Below are 23182 nucleotides of genomic sequence, written 5' to 3' on the forward strand. Positions count from 1 at the left end.
CCAAAAAACCCAGGCTGCCATACATTCTCAGGTTACTGTCTTGCATACTGGCAATCTATCAAGTTTGAAGGGAAATAGATATGAATGACATCTCATTTTAACATAAAAAATGCACATGAAAGGGTTTTAAAAACCCTCAAAGAATGTATATATGCTTCAATACATTATAATTTTATTATAGTTAGTTTCATAGTAGGCTCAACAACTTATACCTTTGAAAAATTCATGAAACTATGTTAACAGAGCTCAACCCCCATTTACAGTCAACTCCTCATCCCCTATCCTGTTTTTAAACCCTTCACTCAAAAGCTACCTCAAATAGCTATATAATTCTCGATGGCTTAGGTGCTGCTGCCGATGATGATAGCTGATATTTATCCTCACTTAGTACATATCATGCATAAAATATTTTGCTTCATTTCCATATGCACAAGGCAGTACATCACTAAGGCCGCTGTACCAAGAAGAAATCTAAGGGTCAAACTGATGTTTCCAATAACAAATACCTGAAGGACCCTGTATCCACTGATCTTTGGTGCACTTTGTTAACCCTGAGGTCCTTTGTGGGAAGAGTTATCAAAGTATCAATGAACTCTGCCGTCAAACTAAGCTTATGTCCCTAAGATTCTAAGACATAGGATTATTCTTAACTATCTCATGTAATTATGAAATACCAGGGGACAAGTACTTGAAAATAAAGGCTTTATGGAATTGTGACATCCAAAAAACAGAGAGTAGACCAAAAAGCAAGAGTGCCTTTTGTTCTGAGAAGACCAATCAGCCGAGTTCAACTGCAAATGTCACTCACCCTGTGCAGCAGTCAACCCAAAGACGCACACCTGCTCCTCGATGAACCAGAGCTGATGGGATTCACACTCTGCTTGGTTTGCATGAAGCCTAAACAACGATACCTAGCATATTCATCATTTTAAGTCATCTCTGCAGTATCTGGGAGGGCTGCCATGCAAGCCAGTCCTAAAAGCCTAAATGGACAAAGCACACCATTCACTTGCCTGGCGCAGAGCTGATGGGGCAGTAACAATGATTGGGCAAACACCATCATCATTCCCTTTGCCAGCAGCACAAACCCAATTTTCCAGCTTCTACGTGTTCATTTCTCAGTCTGAAAACAGGCTAATTTCTGTGTTAGATGAGGAAGTTCCTAAGAGCAGCAAACTTCGTGTCAATTCCCTGGCATTTTATCCAGGTCATATTGGTTTTTAACCCTGTTGGGAGAGGCTTAAAATAACAGAAGTCTTTTTCGTTGTCTGGCAATGCTTGAAACCCAGAATGTCATCATTACCACTGCTTGCATTTGGCCACTCCTAACATAATATTCATTCACAATCCTCTTCTGCACAATTACTCTCAATGCCTGCAGAACAATGGGCAGTTCTATATAAATTGGTTCTTGATGTAGCTTAGCCTCCAAACTACAATACTTGTCCTTTTGTCTCTATGGCATTATCTTTTGGAAAATGGGTTTAGGGTCAAGTCTAAATGGGGCATAATATAATTTTCTGGTCTATCCAACAGCAAAGTGTCAGTCTCTGTCTTTAATTATACACTATTGAATTTTAACAAGTAATTCAAGATATGCCTGCCAAATTTCTACAATTTCAAGCAAATCCTATGAGAGACCAGATAATCCACAATCCTCTAAGCGTTATTTTTTCTGAACTACAGAAACACTCACTGCAGTTCTAATTATATACTCATCTTGATGACAGAGCGAACAGTCATCCAGATGTCAAGATATGGATCTCCCACCCCAGGAAGCACAGGACCGTTCCCTCTCAGTCTTGCCCTCCCTATCTCAACCAAGTCATATGATCTATTCTGGAAAGGTAGAAACGATAGGAAACTCTAGAACTACTACTGTTAAGTAGCAAGGAAGGAGGCAAACTGTGTTTCCTCTTGTCATTTCACGTACCCCACACTTAAGGCATCTCAGCATGTAGTAGGTGGTGCTCAAGGTGAGGCAAGCAAATGTGAAGAGAAAGTAGAGCATATGCCTGCAATCCCACACTCACGACGCAGAGACAGTGGGTGGAGGGTATCTCAGGTTTAAGGCCAGTCTGAACAATATGAGAGGCAGGAAGGCGCCAACAGAAAGAAAGGAGGAAGGAGGGTATATTTACTGAGACATATTCATTCCTGAAATTCTAATCGTTTGTCTATAATCTCTCTCTTTAAATCTGTAGGAAGTTCCTAATGCAGGCATCTGGCACATACAATCTAAGGCAGCAGCAGTTGACACCATCTTCATGACTCTCTGATAGGACCCAGTAGATACTATCACACTGATTCTCATCACCATGACCAGAGCTGGACTAGCTTGGCTTAAAAGTTATTTCTGGCTACTTTCTCCATAGTATGTTTAGAACTACCTTCTTTTGTCTCACCCTTATCAGAAGAATAAACCCAATCCACAGCTCTTTGACATCCCCCATCATTACGCCTTGTGTATGGTAGCACTGTAACTGGTTACTCTGCTAATCATGACTTAGTACAGAGATGGTATGACTAAGAGGTAAGTCATGGTGCTTAGATTGTAGAAATGGACAGTTAGCCAAGCGAGAATTTGTTACTTTACATTAGTGGCTCTAAAGGAAAAACTAACAGATATTCTGTTCACCTTCCTGAACAGCTTGGGGTGCAGGGTGTCTGCATCACAGAACTGTGGGTCCCCTCAGCGCTCATCCAGAGAGAGAGGCTGTCTGACACAAAGGGTCTGCTGTACAGCTGGGAAATCTGGGGCAACTTAAATGTCTCTGAGTTTCAACAGTAAAGACAACAGGTGACTGGTAAGGTAGTAAGGAGGCACCTTTCTCTTCTCCACCCCCAGGACAAAGCATAGTATCATGTTAAATCATTTCAGGCCCTAATGCTTTGTGGTGATACCCAGTGGATGGTACAGACTAACACTAACTCAAAAATCCAGAACGCTTCAAAAAGAAAACTTTCTGAGTACAACTTTGCTTATCTACTCAACAAATGCCAAGCATAGGTCTTAAAGACAGACAGTGCCCACTTTCAGAGACCTCACAAAAACATTACAGGTCATAAAGTGACAGTGCTGTGCCATGATCCCTGGGCTGTACTTATGAACTCTAATAGAGGCAAATTAAAGTACAGGGCATGTGATTACTGGGCTTGAACATGCAATCTATTCTTTCTTTACTAGGCCAGCAAATATCACAGCGTCCTTCCAAACCTAGCAAGCCCTACAAACCAGAATTCTGAAGTCTCCCAGTGACTTGAGATCCATAAAGAATAGGTGCTAAAACCTCTTAAAGGCAAAGGAGAGGGGGAATGGAGTGGGGGGTTCATGGAGGAAGGACCAGGAAGTGGGACAACATTTGAAACGTAAATAAATAATTAATAATTACCCTCCTCCTTTTCAATGAAAGGAGAAGAAAAGAACAGATCCAAGTGTTCAGAGAAAGATGGCCATGTCTTGGGTTCACAGCATGATTCTGAATTCTGACATGGGTTAAATCCCACTACTCATCACTTCTCATTTAGGAGAGTATGGGAGAATGCAAGTTTGAATCAGCCATTTGTATAGGGAAAAAAGAGGAGGAGGAAGCAGCAGCAGCAGCAGCAGCATGTTATACACCTTAGTTTTGCCAAGATGTATATCCTTAGTTACATCCTGAGTTTTGCTAAGGATCCCATAGGCACTTGAGCCAGGCTCAGCCAGGCCCTTGCTCTCACCTGTGCACCCTCTGCAACAGACCAAAGAGAAGCAATCCTAGAATTTTGGGAGTCCTCAGATCAGAGATTCTACAAAAGACTGGAATCCTTTTCTGCCTTTACAAATTAGGATGCAATCAAGGTCTCAAAATGCCATATTGGCATTATGCAGTGCACATAGATCCCATTAACCTACAAGAGTCGATTAATGGATGTTTCTAGAAAAGATCCTATGGCTCTAGTGTGATAATGAACCATCACATGCAACATCTTCATCCTGGAAGGTGTCTGAGTGCTTGTGGGAAACAAATACATCTATCTGTCACATTTAAACCCAACATTTCTTGGAATCATTTCACTGTGGAACCAACCCCATTCTCTGACAATAACATTAATCTTCAAAATTTATCTAATGCCTAATTTCTGACTTCAGTGTCATCGGAGGCAACCCAGTACATCTGACAAGAGATCTTTACCTACGAAGTTAACTAGGGAGATTTTTTTTATCCATTAAATTCTCAAAATTCCATGAGTTTTTGACCTTTAAAGGACAAAGCTCCCAAATAGCCTTTATTTTGGTTCTAGAAAACAATGGGCTGGCACAGTCCCCTTAAATCAACTATCAATAAAAACCCCATACCTGATGCCCATGGCCGTGTTGAACTGGTTGTATGTCACCATATCTATGTACGGTACCTGGCTCACTGTTAGAGCTGACTATATTTGGTCTAAACAAATGTCGAATGTCACTGATTTCTCTCTACCATCCCAAATTCTGATTGAAAATAAGCAAGGTTATAACAAGACTGCCCCAGTCTTGATGGCCAAATTAGATTTGGGTTCCCTTCTTTGAATGCAGAGTATAGTGTAAACTTACTTTATATGCAAGGTTCAGATATGGATATTTCGTCTTTGGTGATGCCAGGAACTAATACTATTTGCAAATATTTTAATGACCATATGTATCTTTCTAAATGAAATTAATGTGCTGAAATGTAATCCCTTCTAGAGACACAGCTGGCTCATGGTCTGAACATAAAACTGGGACTGCAGAGCATTTTCTACCACAAGCCCTGCAATTTTCTGTATTTTAATTTTCAGTCAGCAAAGTGAGGAAATAAGAATTAGGTGGACTGCTTAAATGGAGTACATGTGAAATTTATAAATAAGATATCAAGAAGCAAAACAATCACTAATTTTAAATTTTGATATTTTAAAAAATATTTAAAATTCAGATATTTAGCCCATTTTGCAACTTCATTTAAAAGAAACAGGATGGCATCCTTGCTGCAATACAGACAATAACCCTCCACTTCCTCCCCCAAATATAATTCCAGTGAGAAGAAAAGTGGTATTCTTTTCAACTATAAATGCTTGCTGCGCCTCCACAAATTGTATAGAATCTTCCAACTGGAATTTCCCATCAAATTTCACAAGGCATTTTTTTAACCTTATCTTTACACATCCAAGTGGCATGTCATTTCTCACAACCACCGTGATAAACAGAATCAGATTATTTCACTGTACAGTCTTTCAAAGGCAAAGGCAATACAGAGCCCTGAGAAAGTAGGTAGCCCATATTGTAGGCGCCTTCACACCTATGATCATTATATGCGCTCACAAAGAGGCCACTGGTCTTTAAAGCTGAACTCTCCATCGTCTTTTCCGCACAGCCCTGCAGCTATCACTGCAGAGCACAGTGGTCCATTCTAATCTCTGAATAGAGAAGAGGAAGAGATCATTAAATTATAATTTCTATGCACAATTGCTACAAGGATTTCCTACCAACAGGATTAATATGAAAGCAAGATTCCAGAATAAAGCTGCTCAGCAGAGAGGAAGGCAGTTTAGTGTCTTGTAAATTTGATTTTACTGAAAGCCCTGACACATCATAATAGTGGAATCCTATTTCCTGTAGCAAGCAGGCTGGATAATGCTATTTAATACCTGGTGTACTGCGTGCCTTCAGCTTACAGCTTTGTACTCCGTGTTCTCATCTTACCTTAAGGTTAATGCTTCTTGACAGCCGACATGGTAAATAGAGCCCAAATTAAGTGCTGATCCCATGATTTGCAAATCTTTCCTCTAAAGTTAGACATAGAAGAACTGGCTCCAGTTAAGGAGATCATTTTAACAGAATACACTTTAAAAGCTCACCCCAGGAAAAAAAACCTAAGTCTTATATCCCTAAAGCCAGATTAAAAAAGCAATTCAAGGTTACTCAAACCATATTTCCCGTTAGAAATTTTAGAGGTTAACAGAAAAGCCAATGTACTTGGAGGATTTGTTGAATAATGAATTAAGGATAAGACCCCCACATCTACTAAACTGTATTGACTTTCCCCTGAGAGAATGAAATAGAAAGAGAAGTGGGGAGTGGTGACATCAACTCATACTGTTTGCTACTTTTCAAAATAACTGTAATAATAAACTTCCTTTAAGAAAACAGGTCAGAGTGCAAAATGGCTCAGCGTTCACACCTAAGTTATAATCAGCTGTGTCCCCTGTAGTAACAAAAGACATAGTGCGATTGGGCTGCGTTAATTTCCTACTTAATATTTAAATGCATTTATTTGAAACTTTACTTGAGAAAAGCTTTTACTTAAGAGAGTGTAATTCTCAATGTATAAAACACACTGCAAGTGGCTCGGCTGGGATCTGTCACTCGTAATGACATTACAATCATGATAGTGGCTTGGTGCACCTTCAATGTGCAAATGAGTGAAGCAGAGAACTTCATCTGTTTCTGCAACGTTCTGTAACTGCAGAAACCATGGGAACCAGCCCAGATTACCACAAGAACTATGAAGCGAATGCAAAATTTCCAAGTGCCAAAAGAACAAAGTATCTGTGCAGGGTGTCAGGTACAAACCAGCTTGACTGTGCAGGTCTGGTTGGAAGAGAACTCTGCTTCTAACTCTCCTGCTGAGTTTGCCATCTCACTGCATGGCCACAGGGAGTTAGCCACCGATCTAAATCTAAAGCACTCACCTCTCTCACTGCATGGCCACAGGGAGTTAGCCACCGATCTAAAGCACTCACATCTCTCACTGCATGGCCACAGGGAGTTAGCCACCGATCTAAAGCACTCACATCTCTCACTGCATGGCCACAGGGAGTTAGCCACCGATCTAAAGCACTCACAACTGCTTCTCAAGTGCTTCAGTGGGGAAAGCAGCAAAGGGAGGGGCTGTGTTTGTTTGTTTGTTTGTTTGTTTGTTTTGAGACCAGCAAGCCAATTTAATATCTCACCCTTTCAAAAAGATTTTTATATTTTTGTATCTCAGATTTTAGTGATTTTAGCCCATGCTACCCTGGTTTCACTTAGTGAGATATTTTACAATGGAAGGCTTCATCTGTTAGTAAATTACATAATAGTTTCTCCCCATATGCAGTATATCAGGCTCACAATAACCTACTCTGTTGTCATTTCTCAGATTAACAATTATGTTTCCCCCTTCTTCCAAGGTTTCCACAAAGTAACATTGGTAAAAATATCAATTGTCATAAAGTGGCTGTCTTAGTCAGAGTTCCTATCCCTGCACACACATCATGACCAAGGAGCAAGCTGGGGAGGAAAGGGTTTATTCAGCTCACACTTCCATGCTGCTGTTCATCACTAAAGGAAGTCAGGACAGGAACTCAAGCAGGTCAGGAAGCAGGAGCTGATGCAGAGGCCACGGAGGGGTATTTCTTACTGGCTTGCTTCCCCTGGTTTGCTCGGCTTGCTCTCTTATAGAACTCAAGACCACCAGTCCAGGGACAGCACCACTCACAAAGGGCTGGGTCCTCCCACCTTGATCACTAGTTGAGAAAATGCCTTACAGCTGGGTCTCATGAGGGCATTTCCACAACTGAGGCTCCATTTCTGTGATAACTCCAGCTTGTGTCAAGTTGACACACAAAACTAGCCAGTGCAGTGACTAAACCCCATCACCAATTAATCAGAGATGGGTCCAACACTTTCTAATGTTGTAGAAGATAGGTTATCCACTGAAAGTGAGGGGCTTCAAAGGCCATTTCTAATTTGATGGAACCATGACCTCAACATTTAATTAGTAACTCTCCCCAGTTGATAGGCCAGTAATATGCTTTACTTCCTCGTGGTAACTTACTTTCACTGTTCTCTTCCCCTGCTCTCCCCCTATTCCGTACAATTCCCTTTTTGTGTTAATTCTAGGTGGCTCACTGCAAAGTGTATGCATATCACTGCTGAGACCTCGGAGTCTATAAACTACAAGTATAAGTGCCACCAACCAGCCTGATCTGTGTCCTTGGCCTACACCTCATTAAGCTCTCTGATCATACTCAGCTCCTAAGGCCACCAGGGCTTTTACAACTCCCATGCATGCTGTGCCAAACCCCATCATCCTTAAAAGAGCCAAGAACAAAGTGGTTGATTCAGCAAAAGGACTTAATTAAACTTCACTTTAAGAATTAAAGGTATAACAACAATGCCAAGCAACCAGAGCTTCCAGGGACTAAGCCACTACCTAAAGACTATACATGGACTGACCCTGGACTCTGACCTCATAGGTAGCAATGAATATCCTAGTAAGAGCACCAGTGGAAGGGGAAGCCCTGGGTCCTGCTAAGATTGAACCCCCAGTGAACGTGATTGTTGGGGGGAGGACGGCAATGGGGGGAGGATGGGGAGGGGAACACCCATAAAGAAGGGGAGGGGGAGGGGTTAGGGGGATGTTGGCCCGGAAACCAGGAAAGGGAATAACACTGGAAATGTAAATAATAAATACTCAAGTTAATTAAAAAAAAAAAGAATTAAAGTTATACATGCATGACACTGGAACCCTCAACGGGATTAAGTTTTCAAGATGTCCTACGGACACAGGAACCTTCATTCTGGAAGGACTCTAGATACGAGAACCTTTGTGTTCTCCAATCGGTGACAACTTAACCTCAGAACTAATAAACTCCCAGCAAAAGATAGACTTTCCTTAAGAATGTGTCAACAATCCATTCAAATTATCAACTAGAAGAACTGTTTAGTAAAAAAAAAGTCTGTTTCATTCCAGGAGGTGGATCTGACAGTCTTACAAGAGTAAAGGTGCACAGGCACCTCAAGGGTGTCAAACCGCTCAAATGGCTACAGAGCCCTTACCCGAATGGGAAAGCCCCAAATGCAGACTGCGAAGAAACCCTGGGGACTGCATCATACTGCAGGTTCTAGAAACAGAAATACTTCTTTCTTTCTTTTTTCTTTCTTTCTTTCTTCCTTTCTTTCTTTCTGTCGGTCTGTCTGTCTGTCTCTGTCTGTCTGACTGTCAAAGTTTTTTGAAAGTGCCAAATCCTGAGAAGGAAATGACACATTCTTGAGTGTTTAATTCAATACTTCAGTCTATGAGGCAATCATTAAATGATAAGATCTGATTGCCAAGACTTGTACTAGAAGTCAAAGGTTGTAACTTTAGCACCCAAAGAATGAATACTGTACTCAGACAGACTTAACAACTTAAGCGTGAGCTCATACACTTTAAACTCAGCAGTGTGCTGGCCCCAGGCACTGTTGGGGCAGCTGACTCGCAGCCAGGTCTACTGATAATAACCTGGCTCTGTGCTCTTGGGGCAAGCTGCTTTCAGCTGCAGGAAGTTCAGAGTGGGCAGCCTCATACGGCTACCTGTGAGGGTAAAATGAGACAAAGTACAGTATGTGTCTATCAACACACATATTCGATCACAATTATTATACAAGGTATAGTTATCATGGAGAGGTGTGAAGCAGTATAGATCTGTCAACTAATTATACAATAAAATTGTGAAAGCAGAAAAAACTGCCCAAGGGACTTGAGCCAGTTCTGTGAGAATACTGGGCAGTCTTCCCTAGAGACTGCTCTGGGCTTCCTCTGGGCAAACTATCAGCCAGGAGTTAATATTCCTCTGGTTTCTTAAGCAAGAGTCACACTCATCCAGCTCCCTTTGGGCCACAAACTTACACTTGAGGTTTTTAACACTCTCAAGAGTTAAGAGTTTATGGTCTCTTCTATCCCAACACTAACTGGACAGTCTGACCTCTGACTACTGGCAATGAGGACCTGTGAAAGCTTCAATAGCTATTATTTGGAAAACTGCTTCCCCAAACAATGAAACTTTGGTCTGGGAAAACTGCACTTACTAAGCCTCCCACAGTAGCGAGTATCTCAGACCCCTGGTGGACACGCTAATGTGAGCACCTGGGAGGAGAGGCCTTGACTCACTAAGGGATAAAGAGTTACAGATAAAACCAAGTAGCAAATGGGCAGTGCTGCAGAAGAGAATGTGCTGCACATACTCAAATTGGCTAGCTCTTAACTGCTACCTTTGCCTCAAAATGGATAGTTAAAGGAGTGAATAAGGAATCATACAAAGGTGGAACATACATGCTGACTGTGCCGAGTCTGCCACAAGGACACTTTGGGGCATCCGAAAACTTGTGGTGGTCGACGAAAACCCAGGGCCTTACACACAACACCCATGCCCAGATCCTCACAGGACTTGCTGAGGTCACGTTCTTTACTGGTAACCGAGTACTGACTTGGAGGTACCATTTCATGTGATTAAAGAACAGTGGGTTCAAATCCACTCTTAATCCACAGCAACCTGGACTGCACTGAAAACATTCTATCATGTTCTCCTATACTAACCACCATCCAGTTCTGCACTTTTATATGCTTTAATGCCAAGTATGTTCAGAAGCCCTAATAGAAATGCCTATACAGAGTGCCTTTACAACCACCAACAATATGCAAAAAAAATGCCTTCACAGGCTTTACAGAATGCCTGACTGACAAAATGACAGAAAATCATAGATGAAATGCATCTAGACAGAATGACACAGGTTCTCTAGAAATATCAACAAAACTGGGGTTTATAGAACTGGGAGAAGCCACGAGGAGGTTGACTGACATTAGAGTTTACAGTAATTAGAATCGCATGCACAATGAAAAAAATATGTCCTGTGATGAAAACACCTCAATTTGACAAATTCTTATGAATTTTCTTGTCATCTTTTATTTTGGCAGAGGTATTTAGGGGTTGAACAAGGGGTGTTATGCATGCTACTCGAGCACTATTTAGATTCTTGATCTGGGTTATTCTAACAAGCCAGTAATACAAAGGTTACTTCCTCCTAACTAGAAGGAAGTGAGATGGTAAAGAGTTTCATTGCAGAGCCTGTGAAGGATGATGAATGACACCAGGGTCTCTAAGTGGCACTTCTGTAGCCTGACCTTCACGTCACCACTCCAGGCTCACCTGTTGACTGAGAAAATCCTAAGAATGGCCTTTCTACATGCAAATGTCTATTTTTTTCTATTTTTAAGATGTGAAAATTATGTAAAATTTATCCTTTCTTCTGTATACAGTCCCTTTTATTTCCACATTACAGAGGGAGAGCTAAGACAGAATAGGCCCATGCGAGAACTACTGTGGGAACATCATCACTGATTTCTTCTCTAAACCATTCCATATCAGGTCTATTTGACAAATAATCCACAAACCAAACCCTTTCTATACTCTACCACCCATATCTTTCTTAATACCTGAATAATCTGTCCTCCTAGTTTTAAGACCAGACGTAGATTATGTCTGAGCCTTTGTTTTATTCGCTTTCAAAACCATCATCAAATCTGGTCTCTCCCTTTGACATGCATAACCAGAAAGTTTGCAGCTCCACTGCTAGCACCCTACTATAGTCATGGCCATCCAACTCCCTTCCTTTATCTCCAACAACCACGCATCCCATTGTAATCAAGATTGCTCAGTAGCTGAGGATAATGCTGAACTCTTGATCCTCCTGGATCCATCTCCCAAGACTGGGCTTCCTGATTCGTGTCACTATTCCCTGTTTGTCATGCCACTGCTACATTAATCTTTTGCCGAGCCTCCCTTGCTTGAACTCTTGCCCAAGATAGTCACCTGTTTGCTGACTGTACCACCAGGCTACTCTGCTACCCATACGTGCCCAGTACACCCCTATCTTAGGAGTGATATTGAATTGCTTCCCTATGACTAAAGACCTATTCCTTGCTATCTCAATATTCAGATCTTTCTTCTCCATCCAATGCTAGGTTTACACCTTGGCCATGGGAGCCCCTATTCCCTACTGTTTCAGATATTATCTATGCTGCCATACACTATTGTTGTTGTAAAAATATAATAATAAAAGAAGTATTAATGGTCTTTTACCCCGCTAGGTCCGCACCTCGGTGCCCCAAGATATCTGCTAGATATCTTGGCGGAAACACAGCCCAGCTGTACACTTTCCTACACTCAAACCCTCACATAAAAGAACACACAACACAATAATCTTAGATCCAATTGGTAAGATATAATTGCCCACTTAAACATACAAAGCCCGGTACTAGCCATCCCTTGAGAACATTAATAACAACCTGTAAATACACAGAGCAGAATCTTAACATAACCTGCCATCTTGTCCTGCCACGGCTTCTCTGCCTCTCGCTCCCTCCTCTCTTCCTCTCTCCCTTAGTCTCCTCCTCTTCCTTCAAACTTCTCTCCCACCCATCCTTCCTTCTCCTCCAATGACAGGCCTCCTTCTATCCTGTACCTGCCCCTCACCTGTACTTTACAAATCACCCTCACCTGAGTCCTGAGTACAAGACCAGGCAGCTGTCCTTGGGGCAGTGGAATTAGCATCAAAATACAGTAACTTCAGGGCAAACCACAACACACTATGTATAACTGACTTTTTACTAACTTTAAGTTCCATGAAACTAGATGTTTAGTTTATATACATATATATATCCAGAACCTACATTAGGTATATAAACGGTTATCTTCAGAACACATGATCATTCTATTCAAGCTGTGTTGAGCCCTGTGACGTATGCAATATAAGTGGACACTAGTGAATTTAATGGTGCATTTTTCCTTTTTCCTACTTCTGATCAAATGTCATATTCTAAACAAATGAAACATTGGGTCTTAAACAAAGGGAAATCCCATAGTTTCTACATAAAGTTAATCTAAAAAAAAAATGATTTCACTGGGGGGTGGGTGTTCTGACAAGATGTTCAAACACCATTCTTAAACCCACTGTTTTTTATTCCTCCAGTCGTGATCCCTCCAGTGTGTCTTGGTCCACGTTGACATCCACGCTGACTAGGCATGCCTCCTCTCTTCCTAAACCTCTCCTCTAAGTATGACATATAGAAAGCTATGTTCCTACTCCTGGAGGTGACATTAAATTGTAAGCTGTAATTCAATAAAATGGAGTTTTCATTGACGGCCTATCCTCAAGCCAGGTAGGCATGTTGGCATACACATGGAATCCTAGCACTCAAAGGTGTAGGGAAGAGGACAAAAGAGTATCTGAAGTTCAAAGTCACCCTTAGATGTGTAGTGAATTCAAGACAGGGACACTTGTCTCTAAAAACAAAGAAAGCCGATGATTAAACTATATTTAAAACCCCAAATAAGACAAATGATAGTACCCTATCCAGGAATGCATTAAAATATAACATACTATAGTATAAAAATGTAGGGCAATGCAGATTAAAACACAGTATATAAGATGAATTATGTGAGGGAATTATTTCTCTGGTACAGAAAACCCAACAAACCAACAATACAACCACACAAAATGAAGTTCTCAAAGACAATGCCCTGCCTTTATAACTACATAATTGCCTAGTTATGACTTCACTTAACTAGGAAAAGGAACATTAGTGCTAATTTGTTGGTTTTTAAACAAATATATGGGCAGCAACAGATAGAGTGAGAGAAGAGAAGCAGCGCCAAGAAAGAGCCGTACCCTCTCCTCCAGTCTGGACAGCTGCTCTTTGTAGAACGCATCCTGCTTCCGTATCATTCGATCTTTCTCTTCCAGCTGCCGAGCCTAAAAAGGACACAGGAGAATGCTATATTGAGAGAAAGCGAAAGCAGCAGCCACAGGGCAAAACTCAGGCAGCAACTGTACCAGAAACACCCAAAAGGCAGTCACTGCAGTCTACTAGGTCTCTGCCATAGAAAGACATTAATATGAGGATGATTGCTGCATTTGTGTGTAAAGATGAAACTGTATTGTGTTTTTCTTACTGTGACAGCTGTGTCCTACTGTGTCCCTTTAGAAATGTCAGAATGCGGTATACAGCAGACTTTTATTTAACTTCTCTTTCAAAGAGTAATTTTATGAATAATACGCATAATGAAACTTCTGATTCTTAGATACATGTTTGCTAACCCTCAACAAATAACTGAAAACGCCTAAACCTTATATTCAAGAACCCTTGAATGATCACTGCAACCTGTATGAAGTTACATGTATTTATTCCATTTCCCTATACATGAAGTTGCAGCCTACTTCATTAAACAGCCTTGCTTGTTATTTGAAATTTTAAAGATAATAAGAATAATAAAGTAACCTAGGACATTAAGTCATAATATTAATTTTACAAGATCACTTTATAAACTTTAAAAAAGCAATAATATTCAATTTTTCATAAAACAAAAGAAAATATCTACTTGTGGTTGTCTAAAGGTTAGTTAAAATGTAAACACACATTTTTAAAACTATGGTTGTTATCCTGAATTATGCTAAACTGATCTTTGTTTCTGAAACAGAAACAATCTCTTTATAATATTACCTCACACTAACAAAGTTATTATAGTAACATTTTTTTGTGTTCAGTGAAGGTTAAATAGGAGTTTGACTGCTACTTAGAAGAAATCAATGTATCTTGGCATTTCCATCTTTGTACGTTTCATATTCCTTTGCAAAGTGATCATGTGTAGCCTGGCTCACTCTACACCAGAGTAACTGTTCAATCAAGTTTCTGTTTAGTTTGTACCAATCCATTTACTCATTGTGGGTTTGCTGTTGTTACTTACTTTGTCTTCAATATCCTGCAGCATGTTGAAAATAAACAGATATTTAACAATAGATAGAAATATAGATATTTAGATATGTATGTAATTTTCCCATAAATCTAGAAGGCATTCATATGCACGTAAATAATTTATATTCTCTTGGTAGAACACAGGAAAAAGTTAACTAGGCTTTTCGGATTAAAAAGGAAAAAAATGAATGTAGAAAGAATTTTTGACAAATGATCCTATGTGAAAAAAATATATTATTGTTTAAAGAGAACAAATTAACTTCAATATGAATGCTTAAAATATAAATAAGTAAAAATGGAAAATGACTGGATTCATTCAAATTAGCCTATTCCAAATAGGTCAATAACAAAAATCCTAAGATAGAACTGTACAAGTAACATTACCAACACAGCTTAAATACCAAGTCCTCCTAACAAAAGCCGCAGTGATAGAACCTGGAAGGTGACTCATATCTATTTGCAGATAATAAGCGGTAGAAAAACAACACAGCTACATAATCAAAGAACTCTGACTAAAAATTATTGTAATATTCATCTGCCAAGCTGACGAAATGCAAAATTATAATAATGAAGATTGGTAAGAATACAGGAGTGTTTTCATCTATATCATTTGTCAGAATATATAAATGGTCTAACAATTTTTAGCATTAATTTGACAACACAAAGTCTTAAAGTTGCGCAGAGCCAGAAAAACGCAAAACTCCTCTATTTGCAGGACTTCCTTAGCAATTCCAGCAGCAAGAGAACACACTCACCACAAGGCTGCTAGGGGCCATGAAGGAAAAACCAAATCAATCCAATACCTAAGTAGTATAGACACTAGAAAATAATACAGACACTAAAGAGAGAGAGGAAAGGACTATTAATAACAGGTATATTTTAACCAATTTTGAAATAGAAAGAAAAATGGATATGCTAGAAGATGTCCAAACAAATTGAAACATGGAAGTAGTTTTAGGAATGATTTATTTTATTTTATTTTTCATAATTAGTAATAAACATATTTTGTAGCAGAGCCAAAATGAAGGCGTTTTTGAGATATCAATGGCTTTTTATGTGTGGGAGTGGTATATATTATACATATTTATCAAAATTGGAAGCTGAGAATCAAAACTGCAACTCACTATAAAAATTGCAGTAGCAAATGTAAACCAAGTACATTTAAATGCATACAACACTTATTTGGATGTCAACTGGACACAGCCTACAGTCACCTGAGAGGCAAACCTTAATGGAGAAACCGCTTAGATCACACTGGCCTGTGTGACTATTAACTGACAGGGAGAGTCGAGCCTGATGTCGGCAGCACCATCTTTAGCACCCTATACAGGTGGTCCCTAGGCTACGTAAGAAAGTTGGGCTAGCACAAGCCTGCTACTGAGTGAGCAAGCAACCTCTGTCCACAGTTTCTGCTGTGCCTCTCTGGCTGTGAGTCAGTTCTCAGGTCAGAATAGCAAGCAGCCTGCCTTCAGGGTCTAACATTGACCTCTCAATGACAGAATTGTGTGATGGGCTATGACCTGGAAGTGTAAGAGGAAATGAACCCTTTCCTCCTCTAAGTGGCTTTCATTCAGTGTTTTAATCACAGCAACAGAAGGGAACCAGAACAGATATGTTCATAAATATTGCCGTTACTCCTACTGACAGATAATTTTATTTTTAAGCATTCAACTGTAGCAAACATTAAAAGTAAAAGTTATATATGATATTCATAAAGGAATTATATAAATCAACAGTAAAGGAAGAACAACAGAGTTTAAGAAAATAAGATAAGCCCCAACAATAGAAAAGTAATTACAAACATTTTGACAAAAAGTAAAATCAGAGATTTTGACCCAGTTACATGATCAGGCATTAGGAATCATAAAAAGCTTACATTTTAGAAAATAACTTAAATAATCAAAATATCAACTGTGTGCGTAATACGTATGGTGGGGAGTAAGCCAATAGTAAATGGAGATGGCTCCTCCTTTAAGGAAGGAAGGGCGGAGAGCAGCAGAGGAGGACACTAAATTGGGTGCATGCTATGAAGATGTACGCAGCAGAAAGCATGCTGAAATGCGAGTGTAGCTATGATGTACAATGAGGGATGCGGTTCTTATCAGACTATTCCTTACTTAGAATATTAGCCTCTAGTAGCTTCCAGTATAATTTGAATCAAAGCTCAAACAACATGCCAGTCCTTTAAGGGGCAGGTGTGCTGGGATTAAAGGTACGCCCCACAACGTCCAGCCCAATACAGGATTTTAAAGAGTAAGTATTAAGTATTAAATAATTATTTTAACAACTTGAAAGTCTATAGGTAACAGAGAAAGTACTTCCTAAACCCTTGATGTACTAACAACTACTTTTCCTTCCATCAAAGTATATTTCCCAAAATGGTTATTAAAATAATAGCATGGAAAAATGTTTTAGATTGTCCTGCCTATCTAAAAAGGTGCAATGAGTTTATGCCAGAAGGATGGTTTAAATTCACTAAGAAAGCTCAATAGTGCACTGGTACTGTTGGGTCTGACTGTGCACACAGGGCAATGAATCAGCTTGGTGATTTTGAAGAGATGCTCTCCACCTAAAAGGAGGATGAGCAGAAGTCTGACATTGAAGAACTTAAAGCTACACACCAATGTCAGAAGCTTACCCTAAAGACCTAAGAGGACGTCATTCCAAAGACCTGACAGTACCAAACTATAAGCGACCGTCACAAATCTCCCTCAACTGCACACACAATCGATATCGTGAGATCACTGGGGAGAATAGCTAAGCAAGGAACATGGCCACAGCACTTCAGTGGCACACCGCTTTGAAACAGCTAATGGGATGCTGCGGGGAAAAGTCACACGGTAGGAATCCTGGAACTTAAGTAAGCTGAGAATATACTGGTAAGCTAATGGCTGTTGGGGATGGAGAATCACACTCAGCTTAAGAGGAAGCAGCAAACTGACTGCAAAGAAATACAGTTCAGACAGAGTCATGGTAAATGAACAAATAAAAACAAGATGATGTTATTTGCTGTTAAGGTAGGATCATTTCTTGAGGGAAAGATGAATATGGAGCCTTTCCCTATGAGTGTTTGCTATTCCTAGAAGAAATCTATACTATTAGTTTCCAGATGGTGCATGGTTTGGTACAACATGACTGGGCTTGAAAACATGACAGAATATGCTGAAGTGGATCATCATGGAAATCTAGTCTCCCATAATCAAGAGAATGAAAGAAAATAAGGAAATCAAGTTTTATGAACCCCAAGCAAATACTTTGATGTTTTAACTCAGTGTTGGTCACTAAATTAAACATTAGCATACACACACCTCTTTTTAGATTTGTCTCTTTTCAGATAAAGTTTGAAGGTGCTTCACAACAAAAGATACACTAAAGTCAATACAAGAGAATGCAGGGACATGGGCAAGACATACTGTGCTGATAGGAACTTTACCTTCCCACGAATATTCTTTGGAAAATCTTCATAGCTCAAACCTTTTGGCATTGCTATGCCCTCTTAGCTGTGGTATGGTTCAGGGATGGCACAAAATGATGGCACTAGGAACTCGGTGATGTCACAATGACTGAGTCACAGTGTGCGGGTGTGAAAGCCTTTGAAATGCCAGGGCTGGTATTGAAAGCTCGAAGCAGAAAGCAAAGCAGGTGCCTGCTCAGTGTTCTTAAGATGATCCCATAAACCAGACATCACCAGCGCTAAGAAAAGGCAACATCCTTAGAGATCTCACTAGGAAGCCCTATCGTCACCTTTGCTTTTATTCTAAGCCTTCGACCCTTCTGCAATACAGACATACTGAGCTGGGAGTTGCAGTGAGTGACAGGGATCATCTGTGCCAGGCGGGTCTATCTGTCCTTACAGTTCAGTAAAAAGATAAGCAATTGAGAGCAGCAATGGGATTTTATTCCTTGTCAAAACTGTATACAAAGCAGAAAGGTATAATCTCAATAAACTTATATGAGAAAAACATCAAAAGGTAACAGCTTAGCACACACTTCAGGAATGCACCAGAATCTATAGAAGATCGTCACTGAATAACAGTAATGTGCCAGCGTAACCTGTACTTGACTAGGTGCACACTAGAATCCTGTTATAAGTGGGAAATTAGACAGCATTCATTGGGCCTTTAGTAAGCGGATTGATGGCCAGTGTCCACTGTTAACCCAACTAAAGAGAAGGGTACAAGAGACTAGCAAAGCACATCTCTGTGTTTCTGTACATTCATTTCCAGAGATGACTGAGGAATTACCTGGCCTGAACAGAGACAGTACAGCTCAGGGCCCAGGGGAAATAAGACGAGGAAAAAGGGAGCCAACGGAAGCACACATCCCTACTGCGGTGGATTAAAACCGCGAAGTGTGAGCCAAAATATGTTTACCCTCCCTAATTCATTTATGTCAGGTGTATGGCGGTGTGATGGAGTGTCTGGCCAGTGACATACATGGGCTAGCCCACTGTCAATACTGCCACACTCCAGGGACTGTTAAGAGGCAATACTCATAAGCTATGTGTAAGTCCTAGCTTAGGATGTTCATCAAGACTGATGTCTACTATGGAATACAGATGAGATAGAAGCTCACGCTTCTAACAATTCTTTTTTAAAATTTTCATACAGTAACTTTGTTCATATTCCCTACCCACCCAAGTTTATATTCTTCCTGTTTCATAAAACAAATAAACAAACACAACACAAAAAGCTCAAACAACTATGGAGTATGATTTGTTTTACCTAATTACTGAGCATGGGGCCTTCCCTGGAGAGCGATTGATAGACCCCACTTCACTCCATTAAAAGAAAACTTTCTTATTCTAGCAGTTCTCAATTTGAAACAGCCTTGGTTGTGGGTGTGGAATGGGCACTTCTAACAGATTCTTTAACTGAATCCCAGGACCCCAACAAGCCCCCAGCATTGCGTCAAGTCAGTTTAATTATTTTGTCCTTGTGGAGTTTCAAGAAGCCTATTTTCACTTTCTGTGGAAATCACAGATTATCAACAGCCAACTGGAAACATTTCCTGTCCTTTGTGCTGTTTGTTCTCTGGCAAGAAAAGCAAGTGCAAAGGTTCTGTAAATAAAAAATAAGGTAAACAATAAACAGAGGAGATGGACCAAGGCATGCCTTTTAAACACCAATGCTCACTTCACACATTTCCACTCTCTCCTCCGCTAAGTTGCCAGATTCTGGTTCTTACCAAAATATAAATTAAACAATAGTTGAAATCTAAAATTTATGGGCATTTCCTTAGTGTTTTTTTTTTAATTGGGAGAGGGATTAACCTATTCATCTTTCCTTTTTCAGTTTAATTTTATATTCAAATCTTATTGTTATTACCACTTGGTACAAATCTTTCATAATGCATTTACAGTGGTTCTTTTAATCTTTGTCTTCTTTTGCATGTGTTTTCTCACCCACCCTGCCTGTCCTTAACTCTCAACTCTCGAGGGCAAGAATGAGACAAGACTTTTGTCCTCCTCTGTCTATATCCTTGGCTCAACCTAAGTCAGTACTTCTCACAAAAGAAGCATCCAGGATCCAGTGGCCACTACACTGAAAGGCATATGCAAAGCCACAGCATGACACTGCATATCATGTGGATCTGTTACTCAGGCCAAGGACAAAACAAGGCAGTACCAACATCTTGCAATCAGGAATGAAAACAAATCTTCCTAGTAGGAGCCCAAAGGTAAATGGGCGCTTCAGCAAAGAATGTCATTCAGCCGTGTCTTGATCACAGTAACACAGCAGAATGGCTAGTGGGAGTGGAATCTTTATTGTGAATACACTGATTAATTACCATACTAAATGTAGATATAGGTTCTTTATTTTTAAAAACTTATTTCTAGTTTATGTGTATGTGCGCATGTGCATGTGTGTGCAAGGGTCGGGAGAGTGTGGGGTGCTCTGGAGCAGGAGCAGCAGGTGTTGTGAGTCCTCTGACTTGGAATGCTTGGAACCGAACTCCAGTCCTCTGCCAGAGCACTATTACCTCTTGAGCCATCTCTCCAGCCCACAGTTGGGTTCTTAGTAAATGAAAGTCGCCAAATATTTGAAAGCAGTAGACAATATTATATAAAGACCTCTTTCTGTGTTAATAGGTTATGTGTCTTCAACAATGCCCACAGCTCAGGGATGGCAGGAATGGTATATAAGAACCTGTTTAAGCCAGTCTTGTATCAAGTAAGGTGGCTAAAGACAGAGGCCCTTACTTGGGACACTTGGGACATATGGACCAAGTGACTCGCTGTTGTGGAAGCTGTCCTGTGTACCACACTATGTGCAGCAGCACCTCTGACTCTGACCTACATAGCCCAAAAGGATCATGGCCAAATTTCTCTCCAGCCACGACTGAGGTCCCCTGTTGAGAACGGCTGTTCCAAGGATTGGTAGTTATTTGAGCTCAATGATCAGCAGCTCTCTCCCCCTGGGGAACCATTTCAGCAAAGAACAGCAAATTGGGACATCACTGATTTCACAAAATGGGTTCTATGAATAACATTGTACCTGCCTGCCAGTATCCATATGTATTGGAAAATTGGATAGAGAACTGGCTGCACCATAACCTCACAGCAGGGCTAACCTGCAAAGACTGCCCATATACTGTTGAGAATGGCCACATATGTGGGATGCAACGAATCCTATCCCAATCAGAGAGCAAGCTAGAAAATTTGATCCATTATGTCTGAGCTAGAAGAATTAAAAAGATATATAAGCACACTCCTGTGACTTGTTAAATCTGACTCAAAGCCCCCATCACATACAAGATTCTAAAGCCTCTGAACTCATGTTTGGTTCAGATAGGACTATATTCAGCTGACGTGAGTTGGGACTGGTTTAAGTTTATTCTGTTTGGGCAGTGTTGTCTATGCCAGGCTCCCTGTTAAAGTTCACAGGTCACACCTGAGAACGAAGCACAGTGTGCTTCGACCATAACTTGCAAATTTCATCTTATAGAGTAGTAAGGAATTTCAACATGGAGCTCAGACAACAGCCTCGATGTACAGTTAGAGATTTGCTCTCAACAGCGACCACAGACCAGATAAGTGCTGAATCAAAATGGACTCAGCTGAGTGGTAGTGCCACATGCCTTTAATCTCAGCACTTGTAAGGCAGAAGCAGGAGGATCTCTGAGTTTAAGGTTAGCCTGGTCTACCTTAGAGTGAGTTCTAGGACAGCCAGGGCCACAAAGAAACCCTGTCTTCAAAAACTAAACCAAACCAAAATAAACCAAAACAATAAACACTAAAAACACAAAAAACAAAACACCCCAAAAAACAAAAAGTGAAATTGACTGCTAGGGCTTCAGGACTCTCAAGTGTTCTCTAGCTCTTGTCACTACATGGTTATGAAAGACATGGGTAGAAAATGAGCACATATCATATCTAAAAGACCACAGTCAATGGAATTCAGAAGCTAAAGGCTTACCCCCCACCCCCAAGGTGTTGGGCAGATAATCATTGCAACACTGAAAACCTTCAAAGATGAAAATTAATTGCAAGAGGACAACATAGTAAAGGACACCAAAGCGAACGCATAAATGCACAGGCTTGCAACAGCAAGGGACACTCATTACCACTACAGCCACGGCAGACATCAGCACGACCAACCCTTAACCGTTCCTTCACACAGAAAGCAGGTGGCTCTTAACTAAACTACAGCTGAGGTGGCACAGAGTGTGAAGAAGCCTGAAGCATTTGGAGTTGTGTGAGTTAGGTGCAGTTATACTGAGATGCATCTATTTTCTTATTCCACGGTGAAGAATAGACGTCTATTCCCAGGCATTTGTATATAATCTTGTTTTACCCTGAACATTACAAAGCTCAGAGTCTCTGAAAGGGAAGCAAGCTAAACTGCACTACCTGGGCCAAGGCCTTCTGTGCAACTGATCTGACAAATAAATTGGACAACAGCACAGAAACAATTACTATAAGACTACTGAATTCTTTTTCTCTGGATGAACTTGCATTTGTTCCATTTAAATTTAGATTTAATGTTCACGCTATGAAGAACAATTGGCTAGTCAATTGCTCTTGCAATCTGTTTCACAGATGAAGCTGGGGAGACACATGCACACCCAAGTACATACACTCACATGGGGACACACACACACACACACACACACACACACAAACACACACACACACACACACACACACACACGTGCGTGCGAGCGTGCGTGCGTGCATGCACCAGCATCATCTAGGTTACTGAGTGGGCAGGGAGGCTCCTTGTTGACTAGGGGGATGATAGAAGATCAGGAACTAAGTTGGTTCTGAGACTCCTATCTCTTGCCACCAGTTTAATTTCCAACATTCTCGAGTGATTTCCTTCTGTGCTGGTTTAAAGTTAAGGGAAGAACATGTGAAAATGACTCGCCACGTGCATCAGGTTATTCTGGGACTTCGCAGCACAAACAGAGTTAGTACAATTTTCTGCAGCAGCTGATACAGGCTATTGTAGAAGTATTTTCAAAACAGCATCTACTTCATGCCAGTTCAAGTGTCAGGGGCACAGTTCCTGGGAGAATTAAAGTACCGAGCTTAGTGATAGGGAAGATCTGGAGAGAATGAGCAGGTGCAGACTGAGTGTCTCAGACCATCAGGCGGAGAGGGAAAGAAGAAGATTCTGCAAAGATTC

General features: G+C 40.5%; 1 protein-coding gene across 4 annotated transcripts in view; it reads right to left on the reverse strand.

The window, feature by feature from the left end:
* Positions 1-23182, reverse strand: part of Chchd3 (coiled-coil-helix-coiled-coil-helix domain containing 3) — a 256512-nt gene that overhangs the window by 85637 nt on the left and 147693 nt on the right. Inside the window, exons 5-6 of one of the 4 annotated variants that reach the window (XM_017592525.3) lie at positions 14545-14559; positions 13469-13552 (exon numbers count right to left, since the gene is read on the reverse strand). The exons of 1 other annotated variant lie outside the window; for it this stretch is intronic. In XM_017592525.3, coding sequence (XP_017448014.1) covers positions 13469-13552; positions 14545-14559 — 99 coding nt within the window. Of the gene's footprint in view, positions 1-13468; positions 13553-14544; positions 14560-17985; positions 18137-23182 lie in introns of those variants that run through there. 2 more of the 4 variants (XM_039107283.2, NM_001106588.1) reach the window with 2 other exon arrangements.

Source organism: Rattus norvegicus, chromosome 4 (assembly GCF_036323735.1).
Source record: "Rattus norvegicus strain BN/NHsdMcwi chromosome 4, GRCr8, whole genome shotgun sequence".
Classification (NCBI taxonomy): domain Eukaryota; kingdom Metazoa; phylum Chordata; class Mammalia; order Rodentia; family Muridae; genus Rattus; species Rattus norvegicus.